Here is a 14,489-nt window from a genome sequence, read left to right on the forward strand (position 1 = left end):
TATACACAAAGAGCAGAATCAGTAATGAAAATAATTGTTATCAGATGAAAATTTGCGATTGTTCATGCTGTACTTGCTGTACTCCTGAATGTTATGAAACTTAAGAGTTCAAATTTAACCAAACAAGGTGATGGTTAACTGACTTGTCCATTTCAAACAAACTTTTCTCTCTGTCCGCCCTTTGTCGTCTTCTCTTTCAGACCTGCCCAAAGCAGCAGTGAGGATCCTCAGCAACGTGACCTTCTTATTTGTCAGCCTGTCCTACACAGCAGAAAGCGCCATAGTCACTGCTTTCATCACCTTCATCCCCAAGTTCATTGAGTCTCAGTTTGGCATCCCGGCCTCCAGCGCCAGCATCTACACCGGTGAGCTCAATGAGCATGTTATGGGAATACCTCACCTGCTATTAAAATCTCTGATCCACTACTGCCCTCTTTTAAATCTGATATTTTGAAAATCCGATCAAATTTTGTAGGAATTTAAGCTTTCACAAAGACAAAACTGTACTTTGCCTTCCTCTCTGAACTCTTCTTTAATATCTACCACCAGACAGGATGCAGACAGACCAGAATATTCATACAACACCCAGGACTTTAATTTCTGCCATTTCAGCGCTGCTCTGCTCGTCTCATCTAAGAGCAGAGCAGCAGAGGCTGCCGGCCCAGAGCTGCAAGCCAACACACATTAATAATAAAGAAACTGCTGCTCTTCAAATGAAGGGGGCACTGGGGACACAGCGCTGGAGCACTGAGTGCATCACACACACACACACACATGGATACAAGCACAAATGCGCTTTACATACACTCATAATTACAAATTATGTTAAGTGTTAAGTGTTTCTTTGTGCTCCATATGGCCACACTGGGACGCCGAGTGAAAAGTTGGTCGTCATAAAGAGGGGGGAGATACGATAGTGTTTAAAGGGATAATGGCGTACATTTTCAGACAGCTCCTGGCCAGTCCTGATAATTCGTTTTTTAAAGTTCCAGAAATTTGGTTTCTCAGATGTCCTTAAATAGCCACTTTACATCGGATAGACCCTTTTGATTTGGCTGACAATAGGAGCTTTCTACTGACACATGTTTTCATATAAATGGACTTTGTAATGTCTTTTCAACATAAATATGTGCCCCCGCTCTGCCTACAGACCGCCAAACTATGAGAAAAGACTGTCGTCTCTCTTATTCTCCTACTCCATCTCTCAGTAAGAGTATGTCAAAAACACTCACAGAACAGAGATTTGGCTCCCTTTATGATGTCATAAAGTGATTTTATTTAATTTTATTTGTTTATTTGATATTGACAACGCTTGTTAATGAACATCAGTACAAAAACACAAGGAGTAAACATGCCGCAGTTAGCAAGAATGCTAATTTCCATCCCTTGTCCCTAGGCAGGTAACAAAAGACAAAAACATTACAAGTGACACTATTAAAATACAAATATATAAATACATACAATGATCACATGATCAACAGCCTGCACGTGTTGATCATGTGATCTCCTCCAGCTCTTCAGCTGGCCGACAGTCCCCACCCACTGAAAATCTGAATCCACCTCACTGTCCGCCATTGTTTTTTCCTAACCAGCTCCAGCTCTAGGTAACATGATGTCGAGGGCAAAAGCAAAGTACATATGAGAAAAATAATGTGTTTTTGAACATAAAACTTTTCCAGCAGGACCTCCTAACACAAGTATGAGCTTTAAAATGAGCAGCATATGGGACCTTTTAATAGAGCTGAAGATTAAGCATCAAATTTCAGTAGCATTCTCGCCATGGAAACCTGTTGATAGGACGCGTCAAACAGGACAATCATAAATCTTTTGATTATAAATTTTCATACCACGAACATTTAATATTTGTAAAATGATCATCGTCTTAGACATCTTAGTGTAAAGTCTATGAGATGAGTTTGCTGTTTTAGCCTCACAGAGCCTCCAGGAGAGCTCCAGTCTTTACGTCTCATTAAAGAAAAGGTCACTTCTTTGTTGATGCAGTGATCGTTCTGTAGACCAGCTCATCTCTGTGTTTTAGAAGTTAAACCTCTAACAGTAGAAGAGTATAGCATTGTGTCAAACAATCTCCACTCTGACAGGAGTGTAACTGTTAAGATAGAGAGCCACTCAGTGGCATCTCACTGCTGTGGCTGATAAGTCAAGAAGCTGAGAGGAACATTGGACTCTAATCACAACTGATAGCCTTTTTTAGCGATGATGGCTATTTTGGTTTACTGTAGCTGTTAGCAGAGGTGTTTCTACATTTGTGCCACAATGATGTCGCTTATATCTTCTCCAATAAAGTGTATGACTGTGAAGACGCTATCATCCAGGTCACAGGATGTCTGGACGGCAAGCAAAAACATCATAATTTTTTAAATTTGATTGTCTCACTGCCTGTTTTTTGGATGCTCAGGTTATTATTCTTTGCTTTAACAGAGTTTTCATGAGTCAGTTACAAAACAAGACACTCACCTTTTGAAAAGGTGACTGGGATTGCTGGCGTCAAAGTGCAGCACATCATTAGTCACACTTGCAGGTACCATGAGTCATCTGAGCTGTACACACAGAAAACTCTGTTAGTTCTAGAAACCTTGTACACATTGTCACATTGGTGAGGTTTTGTCCAAAGGAATTCCATCTTGGAAGATGTTTGTTATCAGAAAGGTTTCAGTGCTGAGTTGCATAACTGTCTCAGTCTGTGGGTGGTGTGGGCTGTGAAATCTACCATTGAAACTGCCACGCGCACCTATTTTCATATCATGCCAGCTCTAGTGGGTGAAATCTAAATACTCCTTGTCGAGGACTTTTGAAGGTCACAGGACCCCAGTTTGGTGTCCATAGCTGTTTAGTCTCTGAGGATTGAGACTGATTTGGTGGCTGAGTGGGTAAAGCAAGGCACCGCAACACCCAGCCACTCAGCCTTTGAGTCTTTTTGTATTTTTCTTTCTTTTTTGTATTTTCAGTGAGATGAGAGGTCTTATCCAGTCAGACTTATGCTTGAAAGAAAGATTCCTGGCTGGAGGTTCCCACATTGAGTCCCTACCCGTCCTCTTGGCATTATTTTTATCTTCGAGAACCTTTGCCTCACTTGTCCATTTGCTTTACAAAGCACCCAAACAAACAGAAATCTCAAGCTCAAGGGAGATTTCACTGGTTTACTGGCAGCTGTTTTCGAAATTGCATGGCATTACTCAGAGTGTTGCACCAATTCAGCTGAGAATTGATTTTAGAAAATAAGCGCAGAATCCATTATCATGTAGTTTGAAAATGTCATTCAGTTGTTCCGAGGTAAATTGTTTGACCAGACGGTGCATTAGTAATGTCAGTGAAACTCCAAACTGGGTTGTTGATTGTCGTAAACTCTGATTTGCACGGTACAGAAAGTGGCCCAGGACAGGACACGGTGTTATCCAACACCTACTGAAAAGAGACCAACTCTTCCTGGGTTAGAGGCTCCTGTCCTTTTGGGACCACCCACACTAAAAATGTGAGATGTTATGGTATTAGAAGGCTGCCTGGAGGAGGCTGTTGTTGTGATTGCTGCATTTTCCAACTTGGATAGTATTTCTACTTGAAGTACGATGACATTTTGGATTTTAGGCACTTAAAGCTGAGCAATGTTTGGAAATATTGAGAATTATTGGCAGAAACAATATTTAAAAAGTACAAACCTCTGGCAGCTGCATCAAAATAAAATCCAATATCGACACTAATGGAATTGATTCAGCTAAATTAAAAAGTGCTATACATGGGCCGTCCAGGTATCTCACCTGGTAGGCTTAGTCCTAACTGCAGTGGCCTGGGTTTGAGTCCAGACTGTGGCCCTCTGCTGCATGTCATCCCCTCTCTTTACCCCACCTCCATCCACCACCTCCATGTCCTTTCAAAGAAATCAAATGTCCAAAACTTAAGGTACATTGTCATTGGACCTCGTTTCTCTGCCCTGCCTTATGTTTCTACACCAAAATACATTTTTCTGGTAGGATTTAGTTTGCAAGACTCTGTAAAATGCTTATTGCTCTGTTATTTGACCAAAAGGCGTATGAATATGAGATTTTCTTGCCATCTTGACAATATGTGCCTTTCTCTCTACCCCCCCAGGTGTGATAATTGTACCCAGCGCTGGTGTGGGCATCGTCCTGGGTGGCTACATCATCAAGAAGCTGAAGCTGGGAGCTCGCGAGTCGGCCAAGCTGGCCATGATCTGCAGCGGAGTCTCCCTGCTCTGCTTCTCTACGCTGTTCATCGTGGGCTGCGAGAGCATCAACCTGGGAGGGATCAACATCCCCTACACCACCGGGTGAGGCGGGAAACTGGGAGGGTGAAATTCTGGGAAGTGATGGGTTGTTTAAGCATCACTGCTGACGAGGAAGGACCACGTCACCGCAGTGTCGAGGCTGTCTGTTCTGTGTCTAATCTAAACTGGAGAGTCACACTGTGTGTCGACTGGTCGGTGTGGTCGGTTTCCACAGTGATGTGTTCGTGGGAGACGGAGAACCAAACACAGTCAGAGGAATAAAGAGAGAAGGAAGGTTGAGATAAAGAAAGGAGAGAAGACAGAAGTAAAAGATAAACAGATACACTGCGAAGGAAGAGTTCAGAAACACCCACGGTGGAGAAAACAGAGTTATGAAAGAGGCTGAAAGAGAGAGGCCAGGTGAAAGAGAACGATAAGTAGCCTCTGTGATGTCATCTCAACACATAAATAGCCCGTTTCTCCCCCTCTGTCTCCTTGTCTGTCTTATTCTTTGTCTGTCTCTGCCTAAGCCTGTTATGTTGATCCAGTTAAACAAACCCCTCTGTTGTAAACTGATGGATGTCCTCTCTCAAACCCCCAAACAAAGGAAACATCTTCCCAAACTCAATATATAACTGGGTTTCTGGGTTCTGATATGTAATCTTAAATCAAGGCTTTGCTAATTTGGATAATATTTAATTTAGTTAAATTTCAAGCAGAAAAGTATTATTCTCGTGTATTTTATGCTTGCTGCACTATTTATATTTTCCCAATGTGGGTGTGATTCTTTCCTATTTCCTTCACAAATCGAGCTTTGTGCATTTGCATTTTGTACTTTGGCTTGTTACTTTATCCAACCAACCAAAGCAGCAACACATTTTTCACATTATGGCATCGTGGACAGTTATCAAAGTTGTTCTCTATTAATTTTCTGTATTATCATGTTAAGTATTACATTACACACATTAAAATGCAGTATTTATAATTGATAATGAGTGAACCTCCAATTCACCAGGCACATTAATCTGAGCTGATTGATGGTAATTATTTGGCTAATTGATTAATAGTTAGTGTAATTTTTCAATCAAAACTAACAATTATTAGTTCTAGCCACTCAAATGTGAGGATTTGCTGCTTTTCTTCATCATATCTGATAGTTAACTCAATATTTGTGGGTGTCTGGTCAATTAAAGCAAGCATTTTGAAGAGGTCACCTTGGACTGGGGGAAGGTTTTATGGGCATATTTCACAAATTGTCTTACATTTAATTGACAAAATTATTAGATGAGTCATTACAGAAAATAAGAAGACGAGATAAATGGATTAGAAATTGTTAAATATTAACAAGTTACCAGGTAAAATTAGGCTAAATAATGACAATGGGATCAGGCTCCTGCAATATGATGAATGAGCCAGTCCCACAAACAGTTAATACTCATTAGAACATCAAATATGGATTAACCCACTGCTAAAATAGTCCCAACAAAAGCACTATTTTCTCCAGTCTGAGTAACGCTCACTTAAAGCTACATGTCAAAAACCAAACTATATATTTGTGAGCCTCTTTTAAAGATTAACGTCTTGAATCACAACCAGTGACTTTGGAGCTGAGGAGAGTAGCACGTTTTTGATATATATAGATTTCAGTGATGTTAAACGAAAATAGAGAAAAACTCAACAGCATTAAGAGAAAATAATTTGGGTAGCTAACTTGATCTGCTAGATATAAAGTAAACAAAACAAACCTTTGGAACGAAGAAATAAAATGACATTTGCTCTTTTTCCACATTGCCACATGCCAGACAGTGGGCAAATAAATAATCAACTTCATTAAAACTATCATTGACTTTTGGCATAAACACAGAGAAGCAGCTTTCACTGTGGGCGACCATTGTCTTCCACTAAAGTCCGCCAATTGTTCTTCCTCTGTGACAGCCAGGCACCAGACTTGATGCTTACAAATGTACCTGTGTGTGGTTTCCGATGGACACAGGTATGTGTTTTAGCACAGATGTCTGCTGTAGCCATTTAGACCCCAGGGTCCCTCCTTTCAGGTCTCCTCCAGGAGTAAACGGGGTCTTTGACAACTTTCCTTTTATCATAGACAGCTGTTTGCTGACTGCAGTCTGGCCTTTCTCCTATTAAATCGTTTCCCATGTGACGGAGTCAGTGGTAGTTTTTATCGGCCCATCTGCGGCCGACGTTGGGGAGGAAGCGAGTGTTCAGATGGGTGCAGGATAACAGGAAGCACGCCAGTAAACGGAGGCGTTTTCTTTTGGACGGAGCGTCCCTGTGAGCGATTACATGGCGACGATGGAAAATGTCCAAGGACAGCTTGGAAGAGACGAGCTTTGGCTGAGAGCCGTCTTTTTTTTTCTGGTCTTTTTTTAAATTTCCCCCCATCAGTCTGTCCATCCTGCCCTTTTCATCATCTTTAGTTCTGTTTCTTTAATGCTCTTTTTGTTATCTTTTTAGTCTTTCTGTTCGATCTTTCCTTTCGATATCCTCTTTGTCTCATTATCTTTGTTCTTTTCCCCTCTCTTATCCCTCCTGCTTCAACCTCTCTACTCCGTCTACATCCTCCCTGTCTCTTGTCCTTCCGTCTGTCCTTTCTGTCTTGTTTACACATCCGTCTCTCCTCGTCATCATCCCTTCTCTTCCTGTCCTCTCTGTCTTCATTCATCACTTTAATTTCTCCTTCCAACCCTTCTCTTCCCTCCTTATTTGTTTCTCGCCAATCTTTTATGCTTCTTGTTCAGTGTGCAATCAGCGCTTTTACTCAGTCAGTATCAGATGAACTTGTTCACTCTATTCGGCCTGTTCAGTTAATTCATGTTGGTTTTCAGCCATGCAGCCTGGGTTGTTTGTTTGTGCATTTAAAGTATTTGTTAAACCTAAACAAATACTGGATTGCAAATTTGGTGCAGGTGTTCGTAGTCTCCAGGTGATTCATCCTGACTTTTCAACAGGACAACAAAAGGTCAAAATGTCCACTTTTCAGCACTTAATTTCATGACAGCATTTATAGAAAACAGTGGTAGATTTCTTTTAGCCGGTGCTGTAATTATAGAAAAATGCTAAGGCATCATGTGAATATGCAAACATCATCATGTTTCATAGACATGTGCACTTGACATGCTAACAATTTAGCATGCTAATCAATAAGACACTCCTAAACATCACTAAATACTAAACAGTACAAACAGTTTGCACAAAAAGTATAAAACCAAATACTGATTCAGTTCTTAATATATTTGCGTAACATCTTTACATTCACATCACACAGTTATAGATAGTTTAATCCTATAGGTTTATGTTTTGAGCATCAGTTTGGCTCATAGTTCAAAACCCGTTACCCACGAGCCTCAGCTGCTTATGGAGACGATCCATCCACAACTATTGTCCAACACTGACTCAGAGTCGTTTTAGCTTCAGCTCAGAGTTGGAGGGCTGCACAGGAGCATTTTTAGCTCTGTGATTAGATGTTTCTTAAAGACATGCAGCTCACAGTTGAAGTTTCAGCTGCCAGTCACATAACATTGAGTGGAAAAAAAGCAACCTAAATATTTCTTTACACTTTGCTACAAGCCATCTGCAAATACAGTAAAAAAAACAAAAAACAAATGAGGAAGCTAAAGAACAGCTGTCTGTCTCTCTTCATATTTTCTTCTCCAGACCCACTCTCACCATGACCCAGAGGAACCTGACTGGCGGTTGTAATGTGAACTGCGGCTGTAAAATCCATGAGTACGCTCCCGTCTGCGGCTCCGATGGCATCACGTACTTTAACCCCTGCCTGGCCGGCTGCAGCAGCGTGGCCAACGACAGCACCGGGGTAAGACACAGCGACAGTGGATAACCTGGACAAGAAAATGCAGCTGTACATCTATGATTTTAGTGCCACAACTCTAAGAAGTATCAACAAATAACCTCTTTACCTCTTTAAAGTGTAGAGACTGAGCGGATTTGATGATGACAGTGAGGACAAAGTGTCTAAAACTCCATACATTTCCCAAACTGCCTTCCAGATCCGTAACTACTCGGACTGCGCCTGCGTCCAGAGCCGGCAGGTCATCACGCCGTCGTCCAGCGGTCAGGGCAGCAACCAGCTGCAGCTCGTCATCGTCAAGACCTACCTGAACGAGAATGGTTACGCCGTGTCGGGGAAGTGCGACCGCACCTGCAGCACCCTCATCCCCTTCCTCATCTTCCTCTTCATCGTCACGCTCATCACTGCCTGCGCCCAGCCCTCCGCCATCATCGTCACCCTCAGGTACGACCCTCTGAGATACAAGTGGTTTTACTCAAACAACTCACCGGTGAGGATACCGTGATATTATTGGACACAATAGACGAGAAACCAACTGTTTTTCTAAAAGAACCAATGAGTAAAATCAAGTATTTTCCTAATGCCGAGTCTTAACGGAGACAGATTCCACTCATTTTCAGACTTGTATGATGACTTATTTGCATGTTGTATGAAAAAACAATCCTGATGAAAATTGGTGCAGTTCTTACTTTCATTGCTTGCAGCTCTTTATTTTCAGTGACTCTCAGTACTTAAATTCAGTCATATTAGACTAGATGCTCAGTGACCTGCCAGCACCCTGCTGTCTCCCTGCTGTGGATCGTCTTTCTTGTCAAACGCTGATAAATGTTCTGTGATCGATAACCCACCGTGACTTGGCTTCCTCGTCTGCTCTGACCAACGTTTTTGGTTCTTAAGATGTTTGAAAAAAGGCTGTTGGACTGATTAGATCGTTTTTAAGCTTTAAAAAAAATCATCATCCTATACATGATTATCACTTGTTTTTGTAGTTAGATTCAATATAATATGAAGCTTCAAACTTTTTGATTGCTTCCTTCTGAATAAAAGATGTCAGTCTCTGTCTTATGAGTCAGTTTTGACTCTTTCTTAAGTACAACCAAGTCAAAAGTGGTTTTGTATTAATGTTTCAGTTTGAATGTTCACTTCTCGTATAGGATGAGGCCATGTTGTGTTGTCATAAAGAACAGCTCGAAACATTTTGTCGGTTTATGCTTTAATTCCCATCCTTCTGGCTGCCCATGCAGCTGGTTAACATTATCTTGTTATTATTTTGTTATGATATTCCCCAGTCTTGAGCTCTCTGTGTGGTTTTGTATGTTGCAGGTCCGTGGCGGAGCAGGAGAGGCCGTTCGCTCTGGGAATGCAGTTTGTTCTCCTTAGGACTCTCGGTGAGTAGAAAAAATACAGGACAACAAAAGATAGAACTACCCCCTTTTTATTTATTTTATAAATGGTGACATTTTGACATGAAAAAGGATTAAATTAAAAAGATATAATCTCGTTAGTGTGGTCTGAGGGGATCAGTGTCAGTATCAGTCCAGCCGTGTCAGCTAAATGCATTGATTGTAAACTCACTGCACATTCTCTAACTGCTGAGCAAGGGGCTGATTTAGCGTTAGGGAATGAGACGTTGTCCATTTATTGCCTCAACATCACTGTTCTCCTGAATAAGGACTGAGGAGGGAAATTAGATTTGACACATGGGATGTTCAGACGGCTGCTGTCAGTATGAATTAGTCAGAAAACGGATACAAACTGGGGGTGTGGAGGCTTGAAAGGCGTGGGCATTAACCAGGCAAGGAGGGAAATAAAAGGCGCTTTGCATTATGGGAATCGTAAGATTCAGCATTTCCAGAGCCAGGGCCGGCTATCTCATCTTCTACTGCAGTATGGACCTCTGTCTGTTTTTCATCTGTTTGTGCCACGTTCAATCACTTGATGAGTTTGTGATCTCACTGAGACGCTTTAACTGTTCTCAGTTTGGTCAGAATCTGTGGTCATTTCTCTGCTCATGAGTTTTCTGTTTTCTCTCCCTCTTGTCTTTTTCTCTCTCCTCTTCCTCACTTTTAATCTCTCTGCACTACCTCTCACCATTTCCTCTGTCCTCTTTGCTTTTCACTCTCGTCTTTGCCTTATTTCCTTTTTCTTTCTTTCTGTCTTTTCTTCGTTCCTTTTCTTTTCTCTCCTCCTCTTCCTCTCATGTCTTCTGTCTTCCTTTCATCACCTTTTCTCCCCTGTCTTTTTTTCTCCTCTCAGCCTACATCCCGACACCCATTTACTTCGGCGCCGTCATCGACACCACCTGCATGTTGTGGCAGCAGGACTGCGGCGTCCACGGCTCCTGCTGGGAGTACGACGTCACCTCCCTGCGCTTCGTCTACTTCGGCCTCGCCGCCAGCCTCAAGTTCCTCGGCTTCTTCTTCATCTTCCTCACCTGGTACTCCATCAAGTACAAGGAGGAGCGGGTGGAGCGCTGGCTCAAGCGCCACCTGTCGCCTGTTGACACCGTGGGCAGCCTCGTCTGCCACCCGGGAGGCCACAAGGGCCATGCCCGCACCCGCTCCTGCCCTGTCAACATCCCGCGAACCGACCCCAGCGCTCTGCCCGCTAACGCCCCTCTGCGTGCTGGCGCCCTCAACCGAGGCGTCAGCACCCAGAGTTGCCCCGGCAATGAGCTTAAAGCAATAACTCCTCCCCCTCCGGCCACGCCAACGCCTGCAGCGCCGCCTGCCCCCGCGCAGGCCCATTCGCTGGAACATGTTTCAGTCCGAGTCTGAGTTTCAGAGGGGGTTGGGCGATGAGGCAGGTCTCACCCACTGACATCTCCTTATACTCTGAAGTCCAGTCAGCTGGACTTTAGCTGCTGTCAAAGGCACCAATCATCATATGGAGGTCCTGTTCTCATCTCATTACTCCTGTTGGCTGGTAAAACACTCAGAGTGGCTTTTAAGTTTTATCTGAAACACTGGAGTTCCTGATTTATTCAGAACCTCCAGATCAGTGGCCAGATGATGAAAAGTTGGACTGATTTGGGGAACAACCGACCTGGAGACCTTCCTGTGACACGAAAAATCTGCTTAGTTGGTGAAAATGTTGAAAGCGGCCGGGCGTTTCCTTTGTGATCCACCAGCCAGCGCAGCAAGTGGACAAAGGCTTAGCTTCCCCACTTTGGATGGAGGAGAGTTCATCGCTCATAGACCCCACCTGCCCTCCCTCACCTCGGCAATATGTGCCTTCTGTCACCACGGTCCTCACATGTACAGTATACGTTCAAACACACCGACGCACTGGACGTCCCCTCAGACAGACTGTGGTCACCCTGTAGGAATAAGAGTCACTGGAACAGATACCTCAGCTTCGCCGATCCTCCCGCTGCCCCTTCACCTCACGTCCACGTGCTTCTCCTTCATCCTCTTCTTCGTTTGTGTTTTTATTTCTTCACCATCATGCGAGCGATTTTTGTTTTCCAGACACTGCGAATCAACGCTCTCACGGAACAAGAAAAAAAACAAAAACAAAAAAAAAAACCCATGGAAATGTGATACACTGCTATTAAGTGTTACGAACTGGAAACCGATGGCATGGTGCTATGTGAAAAAAAAAAAGTTTAGTGTCCATTTTTTTTGTTCTTTTTGATCATTTTTTAGGGTTAAAAACACTTGAAAAGAACCCAACTGGACAACAGGTCACTGGGCTAAGCAGCTTGGCACGCACAGAATGCATTCCTGTCCGATGCAAAGCCTTTTGTTGCTCCCTGACACAATGACACGTAGTATTACCGCTGGAAGTCGGATTGTTTGGCTTTTGCCAGCTCCATACAATGCATCCATACATCCGAGCTGTTTCCCTCCTGACTGGCACCCTGTTAACCTGAAAAGAACAGGGTCGGCATTTTCCTCCCGACCACATTCCTGGCTGGACAAACCACGAGGAAAAACTAGACTTGGAGAAGTCTTCAGGGTCAGACTGGGAAAGTGATATTCCTGACTCCTCACCAGACTCCGTGACAGACAGCCAATCATTTACCAACATTTGTACTGAACATGTGGGCAGACAGTAGTCGACCATCACGTAGAGGTCATAGTGTAGTCGTCTGTCCTTCGTCAGCTCCGGAGATGAAAGCTGCTGGTGAATTTTGGGATGGATGCTGGATAGAAAGTTAGTTAGTTTCTTGCCCTGCGTCGTGTTGTTTGATTGTTTTAAAGTAGTCCCAATGATTTATAGGTAATGACGTTCTTGCCTGAAAGAATAGGATTTACAGTTTTCTTTGCCACATGCCAGACAGTTTGCATACAAGTTAAAGTGTGGGAATTAAAAAAAGAAGGTTTCCAGGTTGTGAAAAGGGTAGAAATTTAGCAAGATCACTGGGAAAGGTGACACAAAAGGCGACCGCTCACTGTTGAGCTTCAGCAAATGATTGTTTTCTTTATCGGTAGTGATTATTCATCAAAACAAATCAATGAATGGATCGATCTGAAAGGAAACAGTCAAAAAGAGAGAAAAGAATGCCTGTCACAGTTTCTCAGAGAGGTGACGCCTTAAAATGTTTTTGTTTTGTTCGACCCGCGATTCCAAAATCCAAAAAGATGCAGTTTTCAGTGATTCAGAAAAAAAAACCGACTGGAACTGCCACATTTTTAGAGTTTTTGCTTGATAGACGACTTGAATCGATTTTCAAACACATTGTTGATTAAATTTCTATCAGTTGACTAATCGCTAATCGTCTAGGCCCAGTAGTTGAAGTCACTAATGTGCTAAATAATTTTCTCTGCTATTATTACACTAAAAAAAATAACCCTGTTATCAAATAGATTTTGTCTGTCAGGCTCTAAAAAGTAGTGTTTTCTTGGTGAAAAAAAATCTGCCTTTTTACGAATCTTTCTTCAGGCCTCATTTCGTAGCTGTTGTGGAGCTTTCGATAATATCAGGTGGGCTTCATCAGCAGGTGGAGTTTGCCCAGTTTTCACTGGGCTCTTTAAGGACTTCTCGTCCATCTTTGCTTAGACTCCGAGGTTCATTCTTGTCTTTGGAAGCAGCAGGTGACATAACAGCCCCACCACAAGGTCCATTTACTAACTGCCCCAAAGTTTTCAGTCACATCGCATGATCTTCATCTGAAAAACGTATACAATTCTGGTGATTGTGATATGATTGAAAGCCCCAGAAGTTCTGCAGCACTAAATGGACCTTGAGGTTTTGTTAACTACCAATTCCAAGCTCAGGAACAAACTTTCCAGCCCCCAAAAAATCTTGTATCTTGTGTGGCTTTTTTCACAAATCAATGTCTCTAATTGTAAAGCAGAATAAGGCCCCAGAACGTCGCTTTACAACCCCGACGAAGGACACGAAACAGGCGGATTAGTTGAAATCATGTCACCACGCTGGATTTGTTCAGTTCATTTAAGTAAATGAGATCTTTAGGACTCGACAACAAACAAAAAGGACTTGATAAGATGACTTTCACTGCAGTTTAGCCGACGTCACCACAAAAATCCTCCTTTAAAATCTCCTAAATTTTAAAGGCAGTCTGGCAGTTATAAGAGGAATGATGCACTTAAAGAAAGCAGGGAGTAATTATACTTTACATTTTTTTCAGTAGTAACAATTCAGCCACAGTCAGCTCTTATTATATAATTAGTTAATTGGTAAAATAGTGAGTAAAAAGTGTGGGATTTAGAGGCCTTGTGAAGGCAAAGAAATGCTGTAATAATTAGAATTTTATAAGAAACTGAGTACGTAATTGTGAAATTAAACCACTACTGAAAACTCAGTGTTGGAACTGAAATACCACTGAATTTATAGCACTTTGAAAAACCACCTATTAGAATTTATGTGGTTTGAACTCTTTGAAATTGGTCATTTCAGGTGGTGCCATTTGAGAAACCTTATTCAAGTCAAATATCTCAGTGCTATAAATAAAGCTGTATTTAACGTCAAATGATTAGGGCAATAATTTGCTTTGGGGGTTTAATTATTTGATGACTCTAGTAATTAGTCCAAGGCATTTCTGAGCTGGAAGAACTGAAGTAACACAGGATGCATTTTATAACAACTTCAAGCTGTATTATTTCCTAATAAGCCACTTATTTCCCAAAGATCAGCCTGCAGGCTCGTGACAGGCCCCCTTCATTGCTGCGTCCCCCCAAACGTTCAGACCCAAATGAAGATCAGGGTCACACGTGCATATTTAGCTCATAGAAGAGGCAGTAGTCCTGAACTGTTGTCCTCTGAGGACACCTGCTGGACGGATATGAAGCAGCATGTAGAGACAGAAGGCAGTAAATCCACAAACATCACCTCCCAGACCAGGACGAGAAAAAAAGAGACTTTAACTGTGCTCTGACTTGCTGGTTTACATCCAGCTTGTGTCTCATGCAGTCAGTGTTTCTACATTTGAGGAAAACCCACCTTACTAAGCAG

General features: G+C 42.5%; 1 protein-coding gene across 1 annotated transcript in view; it reads left to right on the forward strand.

Annotated features, from left to right (window-relative positions):
- LOC139214519 (solute carrier organic anion transporter family member 5A1-like) overlaps positions 1-11,452 on the forward strand; it is a 29,599-nt gene extending 18,147 nt beyond the window's left edge. The window contains exons 4-9 of the mRNA XM_070845390.1: positions 201-365; positions 4,105-4,303; positions 7,916-8,075; positions 8,269-8,513; positions 9,393-9,457; positions 10,326-11,452. Coding sequence (XP_070701491.1) covers positions 201-365; positions 4,105-4,303; positions 7,916-8,075; positions 8,269-8,513; positions 9,393-9,457; positions 10,326-10,846 — 1,355 coding nt within the window. The 3' untranslated portion in view covers positions 10,847-11,452. The remainder of the gene's footprint in view (positions 1-200; positions 366-4,104; positions 4,304-7,915; positions 8,076-8,268; positions 8,514-9,392; positions 9,458-10,325) is intronic.
- Positions 11,453-14,489: the final 3,037 nt, after the last annotated feature.

This window comes from Pempheris klunzingeri, chromosome 15, assembly GCF_042242105.1.
Source record: "Pempheris klunzingeri isolate RE-2024b chromosome 15, fPemKlu1.hap1, whole genome shotgun sequence".
NCBI lineage: Eukaryota > Metazoa > Chordata > Actinopteri > Acropomatiformes > Pempheridae > Pempheris > Pempheris klunzingeri.